The following is a 20,495-nucleotide window of genomic DNA, read 5'->3' as shown; positions in this document are numbered from 1 at the left end:
TCTGACTCCACAGCTCCTTTTTTTTTAAAAAAATGTTTATTTATTTGTTTATTTATTTGGCTGCGGCGGGTCTTAGTTGCGGCACGTGGGATCTTTAGTTGCGGCATGAGAACTCTGAGGCATGTGGGATCTAGTTCCCTGACCAGGGATGGAACCGGGGCCCCCTGCACTGGGAACGCAGACTCTTAGCCACTGAACCACCAGGGAAGTCCCTCCACAGCTCTTTACAGTGCACCACAGCACTACTCATCTGGGAGTAACTTTGTACATCTCTCATGACTCAGGTTGAGGGTATTCTACTTTTCTCTTTGACCTATCAGAGTGTCCTGTCTGCTTCCTTCCCCATCACCCTTGACAATCTGGGTGCTCCTTAGGGCGACTCACTACCTCTCAGGAACAGTTCCTAATGACTTCCAGGAACCCCCTCACCCGCCAGAAGTGTGTTTAATGACTTCCAGGATCTTCTCCCCCCCACCTCAAGAGCTGCTCCTAATGACCCCCAAATCCTTACTCACGGAGGAACTGCTTTTTAATGACCCTAAGGACATCCCCGCTCAGGACTTATCCTAATGACCCACTAGAGCTCCTTTCCCCTTAGGAACTGCTCCTTTCAAGAAATGTCCCGGTTTGCCGGCAAGTGAGGGGGTTCCCAAGACACGGGACTTTTTTCGTTTTAAAAACCGAGACAGTACTGGGCAATCTGGGACAGGTAGGTCACCTTATCAGGAACTCCTTGACCTCGGAAGCCACCCCTAAGGGTCCCCAGCGCACTTTTACCTTAGGTAAGGGTTCTACTCACCCCGCAGAAGACTGTCCCCACCCTTTCGTTAGAAACGTCCTACAACAACCCCATCAGTGCCTTTACCCTGGCCAACTAGCCCATTTCTAGGCACTCAATTCTTTTAATCCAGATTAGCTACGGGCGGTCAGAAGCCCGCCTGCGATTGGCCAGTTCTGCGATTCAGCTGAGATGCTCAGTGGTCGCGGTCGCGAGTGGTATAGCGTTTCCTCCCGGCAACAGCCCTAGCCGGCGCTCATAGGCTGAGCCGATTGATGTGCCAGTACTTTGGGGCGGCTGCAGAGCGCGTTCATTGGCTGTTTGAAGGCTTCTGGCAGCCCCTGGATTGGTTGACTCTGTGGAGCGCTGTGCGACTGCGCAGAGGCCTACTTTAGAGGAGGCGGAGCTTCGTCCTTCGCCGGCTGGGAAAGCAGTGGGATCGGCTAGTGGCGACAGCAGAAGTCGGGCCTTCGCCCTGCCGGGGCAGTGGGCTCTAAGTAAGAACCAGAGGGTTTTTGAATCCTTTAGGTTTGTTGCTTCTGTAGCCGTGACCGTGAGCTCTGGTGGGGGAGGGGCGGAGGGCGGTCTTCAACGGTCAGTGATAGGCATGGTTCTCGGTCAATGGGAGCAGGCGCTTCTGAAATGGGTCCTGAGATTGGCCCTTTCCAATCTCTTGTAGCCAATGGACGTCGGGAAGGGTGGGCGGGTCTACTGGGCCTTATTTTCTTCTTCCTGCGGCCCGGACTCACTCGCCTAGGCGGCGGGGCCGGGAGGGGTCAGGCGTCTACGCGGTGAGCTTCGGGGACCTTGGGAGCGGAGGGCTACCTTGGGAGCGATACCCGCGGGAGCATCTGCGAGGGGAGGGGGCGGGAGTTTGAGGTGGTTGTTAGCAACAGCTCCCTTTATTGAGTTGATAAGTACCCGGCCTAGTGCTTAGCGTTTCGCTTGCATCATCTGAGTTAATCACAGCAACCCTGCAGGGCAAGGAGGTTGGGATCCCCATTTTACAGGAGGAGAAACTGAGACTCGGGCAGCTTGCACGGCCAAGGTCACACAGCTAATAAATGGCAGAGACTGGATCTGTATTCAGAGTTGTTTTAACTCCGGGGCAGTGCTCTCTTAAACCAGTAGGCTTTGTTGCTGGGTTGGGGGAGGAAGGTGTCAGGGAATGGGAACTTTCCCCAGGAAATAGATTGAGGGAAGGGAATCCTAGGGTAGAAGAAAAGGAATGAGCAATTGAGGTAAGAGCAAAGAAATCGGTTACTCAACAGTTACTGAGTGCCTACTCTGTGCCGTGCATTGTTCTAGGTTCTAGGCTTACAAAGACGAGTAAGGCCAGAGGCAGATGAAGCCCCATTAGGGGTTTGGGAGGCCCTACGATGGGCCCTAACACTGTGTTCACATGATTATGTGTCTTTATAAAATTTGCAAGAGTAAGATATTTTGTATTCTTTTTTTAAAGAGAGGGTCTTCAAGATTGCATAAAACTTTAGGTTCCTCTACACTTGGATCTGCCCTTGTAAAGGGCTTAGACTAAGTGGAGATTATGCTGTAGGCAGCACAGAGTAATGGCAGGAGCACTAGGAGAACATTACAGGACTGCGGGTAAATTTCCTGGTATGTAAAACAGGGCTTACAGTATATCTGCCATGCAAAGTTTGACGAGGTGCAGGAAAGCACCAGGCCAGGAACGCACTTTATTTTTGGTGAAATGGAACCCGGAGAGATGCAGGTACTGGAGCTTGTCTTCTCTCCTACCTGAGACAGTTCTACTCCATGCTGTCTTCCCAACCTTTTACTAGATTGTTGGTAGGTTGGACACAGTTTCCTCCCTTCTGATCGCTCCAGCTCTCAAGGGGACTCTTGGAGCTGAACTGCCATGGCTTTGGGACCCAGATTTGGGGGAATTGAGTAAAGAAAAGGACATACGGTTTTTGCTTCTAAACTGGCTTCTTTTAGCTGGTGTGCTTGGTTCTTATTCAGTCAAAGTAGTCTATTGTGTTACCAGGCAATGGGGATGCACCCACTTAACTGAAGGCCTCACCTAAAAACAAAGTAGTATTTATTTCACCTCCAGTCAGTTATGAAGTTTGCCCTTTATCGCCAGTTTATTGCCTGTTTAAATTTTGTCCTTTGAGTTCTGGGTACAGTGCAATTGAACTAGTCTCTAGCTTGACTTCGTATAGCAGTGCCGAAACTGCATTTTGGTTTAGATATGAGAATAATTTCACTTTAGGGTTTTAAAAATCGTAGCTCAGGCTACTAATATCAGGGTACTCTTTAAGCCTTAAACTTTGTAATCTGGTAGCCAACTAACTTTTCTTAGGAATCTAGAATCCTGTTTTAAAGCTTTGCCCTAGAAGGGAGCCCGTAGTTTGATTTTTATTTTAAAAAAATCTGGTTGTAGTATATTGAATTTAATACTTAGAAACAGTTAGCAAGGTGTGAATAAGGGAGCAGCTGAAAAGAGAAGGGGAAAATATGGGCGGGGCAGCTGCTTTGTTAGATGGGACCAACAACCAAATAATTATAGTTTCCCTTTTTTAGCTGAAACAATGTCTCCACATAAGTCAGGTTTAAATACAGGCAATTTTATACATTAGAATCCTTTAGACAGAACCTTTTCTGTCCCAGTGTGTCTTACTCATTTAAATGACCTGCCTAGAGGCAGATTCCAGGTGTGAGGTCTTACAGCTGCTTCAGAATTTCTTTCAGCACTGACATTTCCAGCGTTCAATCTTAATTACATTTTATATATATATATATATATATATATATATATATATTTTTTTTTTTTTTTTGGTGGTACGCGGGCCTCTCACTGCTGTGGCCTCACCCGCTGCGGAGCGTAGGCTCCGGACGCGCAGGCTCAGCGGCCATGGCTCACGGGCCCAGCCGCTCTGCGGCATGTGGGATCCTCCCGGACCGGGGCACGAACCCGTGTCCCCTGCATCGGCAGGTGGACTCTCAACCACTGCGCCACCAGGGAAGCCCCATTTTATATAATTTTTTTTAACATTTTAAAAAATATTTATTTTTGGTTGCGTTGGGTCTTTGTTGCTGCGCATGGGTTTTCTCTAGTGGCGGTGAGCGGGGGCTACTCTTCATTGCAGTGTGCAGGCTTGTCATTGCAGTGGCTTCTTTTGTTGCGGAGCATGGGCTCTAGGTGCGTGGGCTTCCGTAGCTGTGGCTTGCGGACTCTGGAGCGCAGGCTCAGTAGTTGTGGCGCACAGGCTTAGTTGCTCTGCGGCATGTGGGATCTTCCCAGACCAGGGCTCAAACCCGTGTCCCGTGCATCGGCAGGCGGATTCTTAACCACTGCGCCGCCAGGGAAGCCCACATTTTATATAATTTTATGTTCTTAATGTATTTCTTCAGATTCCTGCCTGACCAAAGTGACCTCAAAAAGGAGGGAAAATGGCTTCTGAATCTGAAACCTTGAATCCCAGTGCTCGGATAATGACCTTTTACCCGACTATGGAGGAGTTCCGGAACTTCAGTCGTTATATTGCCTACATTGAATCCCAAGGAGCTCATCGGGCTGGGCTGGCTAAGGTGGGGGACGGGGCCTTTGGGACTCAGGGTGGCAGTAAGATTTTTCCTAAATGAAGGCCGGAAGAACCGAGTTTTACTGAAAGGCAGGCTTGGTGGTAGTTGAATATTTGCTGTCCTATTTACAAGTTAATTCCTTTCGTTAACATCTGAAGCATCTCTTTTTAGGTTGGAGAAGAGCTGCTTAGAATGTTTAAAAGGGAGGAAGAGAGCAGTGTCCCAGGGCCAGCTGCTGTGGTGCTTCCATCTCTTGGTGGAGAAGGGTGTTTTCATCAATCCAACTTCTCTCGTTCTCGGTTTCGGTCTCATCCAGCACTCTGATAGTAATTTGGCTTCCCATGTGAACTTTCTGTTAGATTGAGAGAGAATCAACTCTTCAACCTCCTGTCTTGGTGCCCAGATAAGATTCTGAGGCTGAGAATTCCGTACCTTAGATCATTGCAGCTAGGCAGCTAGTTGGCAGCAGAACTGGATCAGGGCTAGCATGACAGTGTGACTTGCCGTGTTTGGGTGAGCATGGTTAAATCCATGTGACTTCTTAGTAGAATCGGCTGTTGGCCTGCACACTTCTTGGACTCTGACCAGCTTGTCAGGTTTCTGATCTCTTTTGTTTCTTGTGTTCCCTACAGGTTGTTCCTCCAAAGGAGTGGAAGCCACGAGCGTCCTATGATGATATTGATGACCTGGTCATTCCTGCCCCCATCCAGCAGCTGGTGACTGGGCAGTCTGGCCTCTTTACTCAGTACAACATACAGAAGAAAGCCATGACTGTTCGAGAGTTCCGCAAGATAGCCAATAGCGATAAGTGAGTGAAAACACATTCCTTCCCACCTGTCCTAGCATCTGGGACCTAATATCTCACGTGCAAAGCAGTCTCTAGGACTGCTGCCATCCCACTGAAGAATAGTTTCCTCACCTCTAGTATCTGTCTCTCTGTCCGCTCTTTACATGGAAGCGTTCCTCATCTCGGTACACAGTCACAGTCTAAACTTGTACATATTTTTACATAAAGTAATCCCATTGTTTTTCCTTCAAAAGTAGGATCATTTTCTGACTCTAATAATTTGCAAGGTTGCAAAGGGGAAACTTGGAGTTGGTTCAAGAGGAGCGTTGGCCGGATGTATTGTTACTACCCACTTATCAAAAAGTGGCCTTCGTAGTTTAAGTTAATCTCTTCCATCTGGGTCCTCCTGTCTTTAATCATGGCAAACTCCTCACTACCCCTACAGATGCTATCTCATTTCCTTTGTGACATTAACCAAATGTGAGTGAACTACCAGGCTGGTTGCTGTTTTCTATCACTCCATCATCTGTACATTCTTGTCTCTGTTGGAAACATCTTTGTTTAGGCCTGCTGTCTTCAGTTGCTTTTCTCTGCTGTTTTTAATATTTTGCTCTCATTACCTCAGATTTACAGAGAATAAGTTGTGTGTTCCCCTCGTTGGGCTCTGACTAGTCCTTAATCCTCTTGCTTGGATCTTCTCCCTTCCCTTGTTACTTCTTCATTTTGTGGCTCCACAAGGGACTCCTCCCTCCCCCTTGCCTCTTCTCCTGAGCCTTTTTGGTCCACACATATCTTGGTTTCAGCCAGACGTTTTTTTGTTTTGTTTTTTTTTTTTGCGGTATGCGGACCTCTCACTGTTGCGGCCTGTCCCGTTGCGGAGCACAGGCTCCGGACGCACAGGCCCAGCGGCCATGGCTCACGGGCCCAGCCGCTCCGCGGCATGTGGGATCTTCCCGGACCGGGGCACGAACCCGTGTCCCCTGCATCGGCAGGCGGACTCTCAACCACTGCACCACCAGGGAAGCCCCCAGCCAGACGTTTTTGCGGCTCTGCCGTGGAGGCTCGCAGTAGAGCCTCAGCTTGCCAGGCTTCACACTTGGAGTGCTTTATCATCTCACATCAGGTCGCGCTCTTTCTCCGTCTGTGCTCTGCCTTCTTTTCCTTTGACATAGCACAGTTCGAAGTGTGGGCTTCCAATTTTATTGGCAGCCTAACTCTTAAAGCATCCCTATTGCTGGCCAACCTGCTGTCTAATGAGAGAATCTGTGTAAAAGCCTGTTGAAGAAGTGTGCCATGCCGCAGATGAGAGGCTGTGCCGTCTTCATGTCTGCTTCCTAGCTCTGCGCCGTGCCAAGCACACTTGCTTTGTTTCACGTCGGGTTGGCCTCACTCAGGCCCCTGTGCTGTTCTTCCTGTCTCATCAACATATGGTAGGCCTTACCTTCTTTCAGGACACCTCTTTTTAAATCAGCCGGTCCTGTGTCTTTTCCCTTCATCCGAAATACAATCAATTCTTACCTTTGATTTCTGTCTGTGTGGTCAGCCAGCTTTAAGAAAACCCAGTGGGTAGAAACCTAAACTTTTAAAGCAGATCAGTTGGAAGTAGAGTTATTTGTATTTAAAGGGTTTAGAACTTGAGAGTTCTAAACTTCATGATTCATTAGTTTAACATCAAAATGTAAGGCAGTATTTAAAATAAGATTTTTTTTTACCCCACTCATCTCATTATCTCCACACAGTTTCATTTTGGTCTTCCACTCCTTATCATGTTTTTTGGCCATTTGAGTTATAGTGTGCATTTTCAAATACCTATTAGGTTTACACGTTACTCTTTTTAAATTGTGTAGTAATTTTTAAGTGGTTTGAATTTTTAAAAGATTGTTTTGGGAGTAAGTTTTCAGTATGTGATTATTGAGCTAAAGAGTACAGATATTGGGCTTCCCTGGTGGCGCAGTGGTTGAGAGTCCGCCTGCCGATGCAGGGGACACGGGTTCGTGCCCTGGTCTGGGAAGATCCCACATGCCGCGGAGCGGCTGGGCCCGTGAGCCATGGCTGCTGAGCCTGCACGTCTGGAGCCTGTGTTCCGCAACGGGAGAGGCCACAACAGTGAGAGGCCCGCATATTGCAAAAAAAAAAAAAAAAAAAAAAAGAGTACAGATATTTTTAATGGTATTATGTGGGGAGATATATATAGATAGATAGTGGTGTGTGTGTATTTGAGTGTGTGAGCATATGTATACACATGTATTTTGCTAAATGAAACATATGATGTGCAGAAACCTATTTTTATGTTTTTAGGACTATTTTCTATTTTTATTAAAATATTTGGTTTTCAGGCGTGATTATTTATTGAATGTTAGCCACACTGCATAGGATGCTGGGAATGTAGCAGTGACAACTGAAGTTAGCCCTCTTGGAGACGCTTCCTTAGAGTGCAGGGAAGTAAATTCTGTTCCAGGGCCTCAGCTCTCCATGTGCTGGGTTTTGGTTGTCTGTGGATACATAGGGATTTGCAGTCTTGGTTCTCACAGGTTTGGAAGCCTATTTTCTCCCTGTGTGGCCAGGCCACTCCTGACGGGTGCAGTGTGTAGTTATAGTAGAGTCTCTTGAAAGAGTGGAGGATATCATTCTTAAGGAAGATGGGCTTACATCTTTGTGTATGTTACCTTTTTTGGGCCCAGAATGTTGAGGGAGTTACTGGGTACTGTATTGGAACCTTGAAGGCCAAGGTTATGTCTTGTTCATTTGAAATGTCTTGCTATCCCTGGAACAAGGATTGTGCCTCGTGCCGTTCATAATGCCTCATGTATTTAGTCCCTTATAAGTGGCTAACACTTTTCTTTTTTAACTTTTTAAAGGTACTGTACCCCACGCTATAGTGAATTTGAAGAGCTTGAACGGAAATACTGGAAAAATCTCACATTCAATCCCCCAATCTATGGTGCAGATGTGAATGGCACTCTCTATGAAAAGGTGAGACTTCCTGGGATCTCTATGCAGCATTTTGTAATTTAATACCATTTTCATCTGCCCAGCATGTAGTGGGCACCAAAAAGCTGTTTTGCTGAACGGGTGTCTGGACAAAGGAATGGCCCACCACCAGGTGATGGGCTGTGCTCACTTAATTGTGGGTAGTTTTGCATGTGACTGAATTTTATTTCTCCCACTCTACATGTGAATTGGATGATATGGTGTTTTTAGCAAGGGTTGTTAGAAGAGTCCGTGGGTGGTAGCTCTGATGAGTTCTAGAAAGGGTGGGATCACAGTAAATGAAATGTTGGGGGAGGGCAATGTAGTTTCTGAAGAAAAAAGATCACTGACCAATATAATGGAAGGGGTATATATTTAAGAAGAGGAACATATTTAGATTTTCGGAATCCTCAAACAAGATTCTGTAGCGAAAGCTGTTTTAACAAATTGCATTGGCTTAGGATTTAGTGCTTTTTGGCATAGAGAACAGCCTTAGACATGGTACAAGGAAGAAATATTTGGGACTGTTTTTTGGATGATTAAAAAATCTGTAGGGTGTTTTAGGGATTATCACTCCGATTAATTTATTGTTTTTGTAAATTATTTGAAGGAAGATGTTTAAAAAGTGGATTCCAATTTTGTTGATAACAGCTTTTTTGGGTGGTGGGAAGTGAAGCTTGTAGGCATAAATCCAGAACGTACTTATAGGAAGTGGGGTCCTCGATGACCTTTACAACTCAGGATAACATTGTAGCCTTTTTTTTTTTTTTTTTCGCGGTACGTGGGCCTCTCACTGCTGTGGCCTCTCCCGTTGCGGAGCACAGGCTCCGGACGCGCAGGCTCCGCGGCATGTGGGATCTTCCCGGACCAGGGCACGAACCCGTGTTCCCTGCATCGGCAGGCAGACTCTCAACCACTGCGCCACCAGGGAAGCCCCCACATTGTAGACTTTTTACTGAAGACACTGCCCATAAGGGCTAGATAAGTCACAAATGAGTACAGTTGATTCCCATGCTTTGTATTTTTTATGGTTTGACAGTACTTTCCTCTTTCGATTTAAGCTTCTTTCTTTTTCTTTTTTTTAAAATTAATTTATTTTTGGCTGAGTTGGGTCTTCGTTGCTGCACGCGGGCTCTCTGTAGTTGCGGCGAGCGGGTGCTACTCTTCGTTGCGGTGCATGGGCTTCTTTTTGCGGTGGCTCCTCTTGTTGCGGAGCATGGTCTCTAGGTGTGTGGGCTTCAGTAGTTGTGGCATGTGGGCTCAATAGTTGTGGCTGCGAGCTCTAGGGTGCAGGCTCAGTAGTTGTGGTGCACGGGCTTAGTTGCTCTGCGGCATGTGGGATCTTACTGGACCACAGCCCGAACCCTTGTCCCCTGCATTGGCAGGCGGATTCTTAACCACTGCACCACCAGGGAAGTCCTGACCTAAGTTTCTTTAGCTTCTGTGCAAACTCTTCCTCTTGGGTTTAGAACAGGTGGCTGTCCCTCCTTTTTCATCTTTCATGTACTAGTGTTCAGTGTTGTTCACCAACTGGTGTTTGCCCTTCAGAGGTATAATGGCGTCAGTTCCAGTGGCAGCTCTGAACAGCAAGTGAGGGGTGCTGTGGTCTTCAGGGCCATGTAGTTTCAACATTATTCCTAATCTTTGTTAGGAGTGACAGCTCACCTGTGACCTGCTCTGTGATTGGTGGGTTCAGAGCCTCAGTTTATATTCAGTGTAACTTCCTCTGCAGCATGTTGATGAGTGGAATATTGGTCGCCTGAAAACAATCCTGGACTTGGTGGAAAAGGAGAGCGGGATCACCATTGAGGGCGTGAACACCCCATACCTGTACTTCGGCATGTGGAAGACATCCTTTGCCTGGCACACCGAAGACATGGACCTGTACAGCATCAATTACCTGCACTTCGGAGAACCCAAATCCTGGTAAAGTCGGCCTGCACTTGGCACTGGGGCTTCTCAGCTTTCATGTACCCAGGGAACACCTTGGAATCGGGCAAAAGGCAGATTATGGTTCGGCAGGCTTAGGGTGGGACTGGTGTGTTACATTTTGTTCCGACTTTCAAGCAGTAAGGTGCTGTTTGAGCTCTGGTACTCTCCCTGCCCTTGGGAGTAGCAAGCGTTAGCAGGCCAGGCACTTAGTACCACAGTATGAAAACAGAAAGGTGCCTGAGTGACCGAGAGCCATGGGGGCTCTCCCACTGTCTGGTTCCTTTTTCTGAACAGGCCTGAGGCATTCCTTAGAGGCAGACTTCCAAGACTGGAGTCACTTCTTCAGATGATAGAAAGCTTTCTTTTCCTCATGGAAAAAATATTTGGTGAGCAGCAGTGTGTGCTTTACTCACGAGGGGACGCAGGACCACTCAGCGTCCGCTCCCCGTTCTCCACCGAGGCCGCCGTCTGGCTGGGGAGAAATCAGAGAAAGCTCTCTTGTTTCTTCCTGCGCCCACCCGTCTATCTCAGCATGTTAGCGAAGATGCTGCCTTCGGCAAAGCAAAAGACAGATGAGGTGCCCACCCTCACACCGCTAGGGGACTGGTCAGGAGAGAGAAAGTGGGAGAAAAGCTCTGATGGGGAACAGTGGTTGTAATAGGTTCACACAGGAAGGTGTGTGAGCATGGGGACTAGAGAAGGCTCCCCTGGAAGAGGTGACAGCTGAGCCGAGAGCTCGCAGATGAGGACGTGGCTGGGTGTGGTGGTGGTGGGTTCGGAAGGGGGACTGAGGGAAGGGTGTCTGGGTGGTTGTAACAACACGTGCAAAGACACTTGAGAGCGAGCACGGTGTCTTGAGTAACTAGAGGAAGGAAGTCCCTTGTGGTTTGCGTGCTGTGTGTGAGGACGGAGGAGTGAGGAGGCCGGAGGGGACACCGTGGCCAGGCCATGGGGAGTCGTGCAGACTGTATCTGTCTCCATTCCTTTCCGGTACCTTCAGCCACATCCTTTCCCAGGGCTTTTCTTTTCTTCTGGCAGATGCTTTGCAGTTTCCAGTCTTGGAAGGGGGAAAACCCTTTTGAGCCTGTGATTACCCCCTAACTACTGTCCCAGTTCCTTCCTTAGGTGGCTAGACTTCTAGACTCTAGCTTTTGTGTCTTCACCATGTTTACTCTGAAGTTCCCTGAAGTTGGACTTTTTGTTCTCTGGTCAAGAGATTTTCTAGTTGCTGTATACACTCTTTAGGTCATCTGAAGTGGTTCCTTTAGAGACTTCTGTGCAATGTTGCCTGATGGATCACAGAGTCCTTTAGGTGACAAACATTTTCCTCAGTTCCTCATCTGTTTTGTTGCATAGCAAAGCTCTTTGGGATGGGAAGGTTTTGTTGTGGAATCATCTTTAGAATGCATTGTAAGGGTAAATCAGACTTACCGTGAGTTCCCGAATATAAAGCTTAACAGTTGTGCAAAAGTTTTAAATAGTCCTCCATGTGTTTTTTATTTATTCTGTTCGTTTTTTAGTGAAGGGCAATTCCTATGGTGTCTAGATACGCACGGGGGTGGAGGAGTGAGTGCTTACTGGATAATCAGTACACGGTTGTGGAGACAAAGGGAAATGGGCTCAGCACATAGGGGCCAGGTCTCTGGTACCTGATCCATTGTCACCTCGTTTCCCATCTTCCTCCCTCTATCTCATCCCAGTCAGGCCTTTCAGGCTCTGCCAGGAGCACTTTAATGCCATCCTCCTCCTTTTTTTTTTTTTTTTAACTTTTATTGCATGAACAACATTATAAAGGAGAGCAACATTGAGTGTGTACCCTAAATCCTGGTTCATGATAAATATTCAATAAATGTCTTGTTAAATGAATGAATATAAAAGATAAAATCGCTCACACTTCTGCGTGTGCTCTGCCCTCCTCTGCCCAAACAGTCTAATACTTCATTTCTCCAGATCCCTATCTAGTTCTCGTGGTTGCGAAGTTGAAAAGTCTGATATTTCAAGCTGTTCTGAAAGGGGGGACGAGCCCCTCTGCTCAGCGGCTTATGCTTCTTTGCGCTTGCAGGTACTCCGTCCCGCCTGAGCACGGAAAGCGGCTGGAGCGCCTGGCCAAAGGTACGGGGTCCACTCCGCTTGCTGGGTCAGACCTGCCTGTGAGCTGCGCTCACTGCTCTAAGGTGTCCACTTGCTGTGGTCCTTTCTCAGGCTCACATGTGGGGAGTGAGCCAGACTGCCAGATTGGTTACATATCAGAGCGACTAAAATCAGAGCCTTTTCCCACTTTGTCTTGGGAAGGGACTTACTAAGTCTTAGACTGTGTTTGCCTCAATTTTATCATGCATGGGTTTATTTGACTAGGGATAGTGTATTGGTCATATTGGGTCTGGTTCTTTTGCCAAAAACCCAAATCATCAAGTCAAAGTTGAATTTTATGCTTTGGTTCTTTTAAGTGGGCTCTAATAGATTTGTACCTCTACAGAGCCTATTTCACAAGAGCTTGGGTCGTGTGTGCTGTAGTTGTGCTACTAACAAAAGATTGAGGATCCCAGTGAATGGAGAAAGGCTCTAAATTGTTTCAAAGGTCTTTGTGAGAACAGAGGCACCTGGGGCAATCCCCCAAACAGGATTTGATTACCCATGTAACAGCCTACACAGGAGGCAGCCCAGAGGTTCATTGTGGAACCTTAGGATTGACCTGAAGCTAGAAGAATATGTGGAGATCACATTGGTGATTCATCCTCCTTATCATGTAGATGAGATGCACGGTGTGAGGTGACTCCAGGGTTACAGAGCCAGCGTGGGGCTGTGTATTAACTGTGCCCGTTTTCAATTAAACAGGCTTTTTCCCGGGCAGTGCTCAAAGCTGTGAGGCTTTTCTCCGCCATAAGATGACCTTGATTTCGCCTTTAATGCTGAAGAAATACGGAATTCCCTTTGACAAGGTGAGCGGATTTTGCACACAGCAGCCCTTGGCTTATGCGGAAACCACCCTTTCTGGCGTGTGTTTCACAGAGGAGCTTTATTCTACTTGATTCTCTGTACCAGGTGTGGGCCAGGGCTAATCTGTATCATCGTTTGATCTCGAAGCATTAAAGGTGGGCTACCCCTTCCTGGTGCCAGAGGAGGGTCAAGCCCCCTTGAACAGTGTCATCTGGATGAGTCATTAATTATAGTCATGGTGTCTGATGCGTAGAGGCTTTGCATGTCACAGAAGACACCAGGTCCCCAGTGGTTTTGTGACCCATCCCTGGCCACTGAGCTCAGTTGTAGCAGAGCTGGAGCGCAACTTCCCAGGTCTCTAGATGGCTGCCGTTTGCTGCAGCTGCTTCCCGTCTGCTTTTGTTCAGGTGACTCAGGAAGCTGGAGAATTTATGATCACTTTCCCTTACGGGTACCATGCCGGCTTTAACCATGGCTTCAACTGTGCCGAGTCCACTAATTTTGCTACCCGGCGGTGGATCGAGTATGGCAAACAAGCAGTGCTGGTAAGTCCGCTGGGTTAGTAGCCGTGTCTACAAATGACTGGTTGAGCCAGCCAACCTTCTTAGATACACTGGCTGGTGATTAGAACATTTCTTTGAGCTGCTGGAATTCAGAAGCAGAGTGGCGGGGAATGTGCAAAAGTGCCAGCATCTTGTGTTCACAAAGAATTTTAAAAGATCTGTTCCGATTTGAGTTGTATAAAATGAGGTTTCCGTGCTTGAGTCCATTGAGCATTAAAACTACACCTACACACTGTGCTATTTCTTTCTTTAGCCACTCTGGGATTTCTCTGTTGAGGAGAAATCTTAAGGGCTTCGTTTTACATTAGGGAAGCAGCAGGGCTGGACGTTTGGCTGGGAGTAGACTCGCTCCTGTGGTCCTGGCTTGGATAGACAGCAGAGGGAAGGTGGACATTGACCATCCAGGGCCTAACGCTGAGCCTCATCTCTAACCGTTCTCCATGCGCCCTAGTTAGCGCCCAGGTTGACTCGCCCCAGTGCCATGTGTCCTCCATCCTTTTTTCCCTGCTTCCTTTCATGTGTGAAGGCTCTGCAAGGACGTTATGCCCTCAGCCTGTAAACCCAAACATTTCAGCCTTAAACTGTCTTGTGTCTTTTCCCATTCGGAGGGAGGAGATGGGAGGAGGGGCTCGGGGGAGGAGCAGGGCAAGTGTCTCACCTGGAGCTCCTCTGGCACCTTGCCACAGTGCTCCTGCAGAAAGGACATGGTGAAGATCTCCATGGACGTGTTTGTGAGGAAGTTCCAGCCAGAAAGGTACAAACTCTGGAAAGCTGGGAAGGACAGCACCGTCATCGACCACACTCTGCCCACGCCAGAAGCGGCCGAGTTTCTCAAGGAGAGTGAACTGGCCCCGAGACCCCGGAAGGAGGAGGAGTGCCCGGAGGAGGATGACATGGAGGGGGTCGAGGATGGAGAGGAGGGTGACCTGAAGAGGAGGTAACCCTGCAGCCCTCAGGCCCAGCTGCCTGAGGGAGGCGTGTCTGGCAGCTCCCGTAGCCTGCCGAGAGGCTGCTTCTGAGTGGGGTGTTTGAGCACAGCTGAGGGAATGTTTTTCTTGGTACGGGCCCCAGAATCCTCAATGAGGTGTTCAGGCCCTTCCTCATGGCTGCCACCCAAGGGTGGTAGCACTGCTACATGGGCCGTAGTCTGCTGGAGCAAGGCTCACATGCGTGCGAGGGCATGGCTCCCTCTGAGCCAGAGAAGCCAGTTTTCTCACTGCCATTTGAGGGCTTTTTAAAAAATAAATTTATTTATTTATTAATTTATTATTATTTTTTTATTTTTGACTGCGTTGGGTCTTTGTTGCTGTGCATGGGCTTTCTCTAGTTGTGGCGAGCGGGGGCTACTCTTCGTTGCGGTGTGCAGACTTCTCATCGCAGTGGCTTCTCTTGTTGTGGAGCGTGGGCTCTAGGTGTGCGGGCTTCAGTAGTTGTGGCTCGCCGGCTCTAGAGTACGGGCTCAGTAGTTGTGGCTCGCGGGGCTCTAGAGCGCAGGCTCGGTAGTTGTGGCGCACGGGCTTACTTGCTCCGCGGCATGTGGGATCTTCCCGGACCAGGGCTCAAACCCGTGTCCCCTGCATTGGTAGGCGGATTCTTAACCACTGTGCCACCAGGGAAGTCCCCATTTGAGGGCTTTTTGAAAAGGAGAGAGTAGTGAAGGAAATGAGACTCACAAGGGCAGGGGCCAGGGTCCTCGGTGTCTGAGCCAGAGGATCTGTCCTCAGGAGAGTTTCTCTTGGGCTGTGTGGGGAAGAAAGGAGGAACATTTATCGGGGACCTGCCGTACACCAGGCGCTCTGCCAGGTGCTCAGCACACCTCTTCTTAAGCCTCATGTCAAACCTGTGAAGGGGGTGGTGACATCCCTGTTTGCATTTGATGGAACAGGCTCAGGGAGGTGAGGTCCCTGGTCTCAGGTGGCACCAAAGTGTGAAGCAGGCTCTGGCCGTTGAGTTGGGGTTGCGTGGGGAGGTGTTTGTGTAAGCGGATGTACACTGGGGCTCTTAAAAAGTTTGCCCTCCTCCTTGCAGCCTGGCCAAGCACCGTATCGGGACAAAGAGGCACCGAGTTTGTCTTGAAATCCCACAGGAGGTGAGTCAGAGCGAGCTCTTCCCCAGGGAGGAGCTGGGCTCTGGACAGTACGATATGGCGGAGTGCCAGGCCGCCCTTGCTCCTGTGAGGCCCACCCACAGCTCCGTGCGCCAAGTTGAGGACGGTCTCACCTTCCCAGGTGAGTTGGTTATGGTATTTTTCCCCACAGCCCTAATCATTCTTTTCTGTGTTGGACGCCACATCAGTGCGGGGTCGCAGATGTGACAAAGGGGAGGCGGGTCTGTGAGCAGATGGTGTGATTGGAGTGTGGGAAGCGCTTTGGTTGGGGTCACCCAGGGCGGCTGAGGAACATGGGGGAAAGGCCCCCGCCCACCCTCTGCCTGGTGAAGTGCCCGTGAATTAACTCTTGCAGAGTAAGCAGCGATTTTCCAGGCAGACAGACTGGGGGGGACATAGAAGGGGCTTCCCGGATAGGAGGAGCAGGGCCCAGGCCCGGAGACGTGCACAAGCATGAGCTGCTTAGGGAGCTGGCAGTGATGTCCTGTGATTTGAACAAGGGGTGGGAAGGGTGGGAGACGGGCGTGTCACAGGAGCGACCTGAGAAATGGGATGAGACGATGTGGGGACTGCCTGCCGCCTGAGAGTTCGCTCATTGGGAGGCTTGAGAGGCCGTTTGTATTTTAGGAGAGGACAGACAGTGTGGTCCAGTACGGTGTTTGAAAGCGTTCACTAGGACAGTTGTTGAGGATAGATGTGTTAGGAAGGGGCTTGTATCAGTCTCGGGTCAGGTTTGGAGGATCTCTGTGTCGACAGGGCCTTGGAGTGTCTGCTGAGAGCCAGTCAGCACTATGGACTTGGACCCTGGGGCCCTGCTGCCTTCTGTTGAGCCGTCTTTCTAGCCCGGCTTCTCTGGGTCTCTGCTGAGCTGCAGGAGACTTCTGAGGAAGTGACAGCTGCCACTTAACTGAGTGTCTGCTGTGTGCAAGGCTGTGCTCCCACCTTACACGCAGCAATCTTATTTAAGAACCCTGGAGAGAGGTGGTAGCGTCCTCAAGTTACAGAGGATGAAACTGGAGGCCCAGAGAGGCTAAGCAGCTCGCCCCAGATCACACAGGGACCCTGTCGGTGGTGGAGTCAGAGTTCAGAGCCAGGCCTCAATTGCTGCCCACGTTCCTTGGTCTTGTCACTCTGCCTTTCTTTTTTTTTTTTTTTTTGCGGTACGCGGGCCTCTCACTGCTGCAGCCTCTCCCGTTGCGGAGCACAGGCTCCGGACGCGCAGGCTTAGCGGCCACGGCTCACGGGCCCAGCCGCTCCGCGGCATGTGGGATCTTCCCGGACCGGGGCACGAACCCGCGTCCCCTGCATCGGCAGGCGGACTCAACCACTGCACCACCAGGGAAGCCCCACTCTGCCTTTCTTGAAGTTCAGAAGCACAAGAGAAAGTGGGCTCTGTTCATTGTGTCTGTGTGTTTCAGATTATTCCGACTCCACTGAAGTCAAATTTGAAGAGCTTAAAAATGTCAAGCTGGAAGAGGAGGATGAGGATGAGGAGGAGGACCAGGAAGCGGCCGCCTTGGACCTTTCTGTGAATCCGGTTTCTTTTGGGGGTCGCCTCGTCTTCTCAGGCTCCAAAAAGAAGTCATCTTCCAGCCTGGGCTCTGGTTCTTCACAGGATTCTATTTCTTCCGATTCAGAAACCAGTGAGCCTCTGTCCTGCCGAGCCCAAGGGCAAACGGGAGTCCTCACTGTGCACAGCTACGCCAAGGGGGACGACAGGGTCACCGCAGGAGAGTCATGCACGAGGAAGAAAGGGGGCGCCACCAGGAGCATCAACGAGCGGGAGCTGGCTGAGGTGTGGGTGCTGGGTGGGGTGGGGGGCAGGGGGCCTCCTGTGTTGGGGAGGGAGGTGGTTCTGGGGCTGGGCTGCTGCAGAGTCCCAGATGGCAGGAGAGACCCTCAGGATGGACCGCCAGTCTGCAATTGTGTCAAGCAAAAGCCAGGTGGCAGTGGGTCACTTCAGCTTGTTCTTTGCTTGGAGTTCCTTTCTCTTATCTCTGTGGGACAGTTGTTCCAAAGAATTGCCTTGCAGCCTCAGTGGCTGCCCTCGGTGGATCTTCAGCTGAGTTGGGTGCATCCTCTGCCCCTCCTGGCCTTCGGGGCCAGCGTTAGAGTGGCAGTGGTCGCAGGGTTTGAGGTTTGGGGTGAGGTGGCCTTTCTTAGCCTGGACTCCCCTGGGAGTTCTCCCTCTACTCCCCTCTTCATTCTTCCCCTCCCAGTATAACACTGCTAACGCAGCATCGTTTTGGAGGCCAGGATGAACTCCAGAGCTGTAACCGTGGACATGTCTGTTCAGGCTTCCTCTCAGGCCACGCGGTTGCCAAAAGCTCTGTCTTTTGTTTGTTCTGTGTAGAAAGGCGTTTGGCGGGTCTGAGTGGGATACAGCAGGGCCACGTTGGGTGCAGCCGACTCAGGCCTGCCCTGAGTGACCTGCTCTCTCCCCAGCCTCGCAGCCTATGGGTAAGTTGCAGCCCAGGCTGGGGGTGGAGTGGGGTCATTGGCAGGCAGTAGAAGTCAGCACAGACTTCCCCGTTCCCTTCCCTTCACCTTTGAAAAATTTATCGTCTAAAAGTTTTTATTACAAAACATTTTAAAAGTATATGCAAATAGAATACTGTCATGAGCCCCACGTGTACCCTTGTTATTTCTTCATATTAACAATTGGCTTGTTGGCTTTATCTTTTCTTTGGCTGAAATACTGACACTTAAAATCCCTCTAGGTTTTCCAGCAGTTCCTTTCTGTGGTTGGTTTTTCCCCTTGTCTTGAACACCCGATGTAGTTTTTCTTTCTGCCTTCTCTGAATCTCGGGCTCAGTTTCTGTAGACCCCCTTTCTCCACGTGAAGGTCCCCCCTCCCTCTCACACGGCTTGTGGGTATCCACTGTACACCACCGTGCAGCCTTCTCGTTGCCTCTGATCGCCGCTCCCTCCGCCGTCCTGTGGCTGCTTCCACAGGAGAGGGCTCTTCCGCTTGGAAACCAGAACCCCTTAGGTTCCCTGTGGCCGCATCCCAGCCATCCTTCCCAAAGCTCTGTGCCCTCTTGTGCATCCTGCTGTCTCTGCAGGCCACGCTGTCCTTCTCTTGCCCTGTCCTCCTGACTTGCTTTCCTCCAGCTGCATTCACAACTACAGAAGCCGCTAACAATAGCAAGGACTTACTAGACACTTGAACGCGTTGTTCAGACCACATGTTACTGCTGAAGCAATCTTACCACAGTCAAGTTTTTTGTGGCTTTTTTTTTTTTTGGTGGTGGGGGCAATACATGAATAATAGCTATCTTTTTTCCTCCCCAATTAGGAACCAGTTAAGTTATGGATACAGGAGGCGGGCACATGGCACTCAGAATGCCACTTTGTTTTTTGTTTTTTTTTAAATTTTTTAATTTATTTTTGGCTGTGTTGGGTCTTCGTTTCTGTGCGAGGGCTTTCTCTAGTTGCGGCAAGCGGGGGCCACTCTTCATCGCGGTGCGCGGGCCTCTCGCTGTCGCGGCCTCTCTTGTTGCGGAGCACAGGCTCCAGACGCGCAGGCTCAGTAGCTGTGGCGCACGGACTTAGTTGCTCCGCGACATGTGGGATCTTCCCAGACCAGGGCTCGAACCCGTGTCCCCTGCATTGGCAGGCAGATTCTCAACCACTGCGCCACCAGGGAACCCCAGAATGCCACTTTGTTACCAGTTAAAATGGTTGAAGAGAGTGGCTTCTAACCTGTGGCCGAATGGCCCTGCCACTCATTTTACCCTCAATTACAGATGACCCACCTAGTCACAGGTGGCCCTGGACGACTCAGGCCCCTCTCACAGCGGCATAGAGTTTCCCACTCACCTTCTGTGTGTTGTGCACACAGGAATGCACTCCCTCTGCAAAAGGCAGATGCCAGAAAATGAAAGCCAGGCGTCCTCCCGCGGAAATAGGCTGGGAGAGGAGGCTTCTCTCTGACACGCCTCTCTCGTGCAACCCCTGCTCCAGAACCATAGCGTGTCTTCCTGGTTCTTGTTTGTTTGTGTGTGGACCTCTCAGCTGCAGCCTGATGGTAATAACTTCTCGGCTGCGTCACCTGCCATCTCTCCCACCTCTCCCCTTGACGTGCTGGCATCCTCTTCGCTTTACTCTGTAATGGTTTGTACGCCTGCTCTGGGCTAGGACTGTGCCTTCAAGGAGCTCATAGTCTAGGCAAATAGATGCGAGCAGGGAATTCTAGTACCTGGTGATGAGCATTGTAGCACAAGTGGAAGAGTTAGCAGCTCAGCCTGGGGTTGGGGTGAGGAGGCAGAGAGACAGCAGGGGAAGGAGCTTAGCGGGAGCATGCTGGGAGGATGGGATGAAATTGGAGCGGGAATCTAGGGGAGGAGAGGGTTCTGTTTGGTGCTGGGGGCTCATGCCAGGGTCAGAGCAGGTCGGGGGTCCACAGTGGTTTTGTTGGTCTCAGGCATATGGGATGAGAAGGCCTTGGGAGGTGTGGGTGGACCGTGTCAGGAGCTGGGTCCTGGAGTTCTGAGGCTCTTTGACTTGAGAGTCGGGGTCGGGGGCAGTGGAAGTTTCCCTGCCATGTGTTTTTGGAGATTGAAGATTTCTATAACACGTTTTTTAATACACAAAGATGCATTGAAGATTTCTATAACACATTTTTTAATACACAAAGATGCATTGAAGATTCCTATAACACGTTTTTTAATACACAAAGATGCATATGGTATAATACAATGAACCACAAATACTGATCGTCAAGATCTAACAGTTTTCAGTATTTTGCCACATTTGCTTCATCTGTCCTTTTTCTTTTTTCTTCTTCTTTGTGGCTGTGCAACTTGTGGGATCTTCGTTCCCTGACCAGGGATTGAACCTCTGGTGCAGTGAAAGCGCTGAGTCCTAACC

At 49.7% G+C, this 20,495-nt stretch overlaps 1 protein-coding gene across 4 annotated transcripts in view; it reads left to right on the top strand.

The window, feature by feature from the left end:
* The first annotated feature begins 1,180 nt into the window (after positions 1–1,180).
* KDM4A (lysine demethylase 4A) overlaps positions 1,181–20,495 on the top strand; it is a 42,501-nt gene continuing 23,186 nt past the window's right edge. Inside the window, exons 1-11 of one of the 4 annotated variants that reach the window (XM_029228969.1) lie at positions 1,181–1,275; positions 4,157–4,333; positions 4,960–5,135; positions 7,973–8,087; positions 9,817–10,010; positions 12,079–12,128; positions 12,852–12,955; positions 13,361–13,498; positions 14,203–14,453; positions 15,545–15,744; positions 17,042–17,418. In XM_029228969.1, coding sequence (XP_029084802.1) covers positions 4,196–4,333; positions 4,960–5,135; positions 7,973–8,087; positions 9,817–10,010; positions 12,079–12,128; positions 12,852–12,955; positions 13,361–13,498; positions 14,203–14,453; positions 15,545–15,744; positions 17,042–17,418 — 1,743 coding nt within the window. In that variant the 5' untranslated portion in view covers positions 1,181–1,275; positions 4,157–4,195. Of the gene's footprint in view, positions 1,276–1,518; positions 1,570–4,156; positions 4,334–4,959; positions 5,136–7,972; positions 8,088–9,816; positions 10,011–12,078; positions 12,129–12,851; positions 12,956–13,360; positions 13,499–13,824; positions 14,454–15,544; positions 15,745–17,041; positions 17,419–20,495 lie in introns of those variants that run through there. The other 3 variants (XM_029228970.1, XM_029228971.1, XM_029228972.1) reach the window with 3 other exon arrangements.

This window comes from Monodon monoceros, unplaced genomic scaffold (genome assembly GCF_005190385.1).
Source record: "Monodon monoceros isolate NGI ecotype Baffin Bay Population unplaced genomic scaffold, NGI_Narwhal_1 Super_Scaffold_18, whole genome shotgun sequence".
In the NCBI taxonomy this organism is placed as follows: domain Eukaryota; kingdom Metazoa; phylum Chordata; class Mammalia; order Artiodactyla; family Monodontidae; genus Monodon; species Monodon monoceros.
Note: the sequence above shows the minus strand (reverse complement) of the source record. Positions and strands in the feature narration are given on the sequence as shown.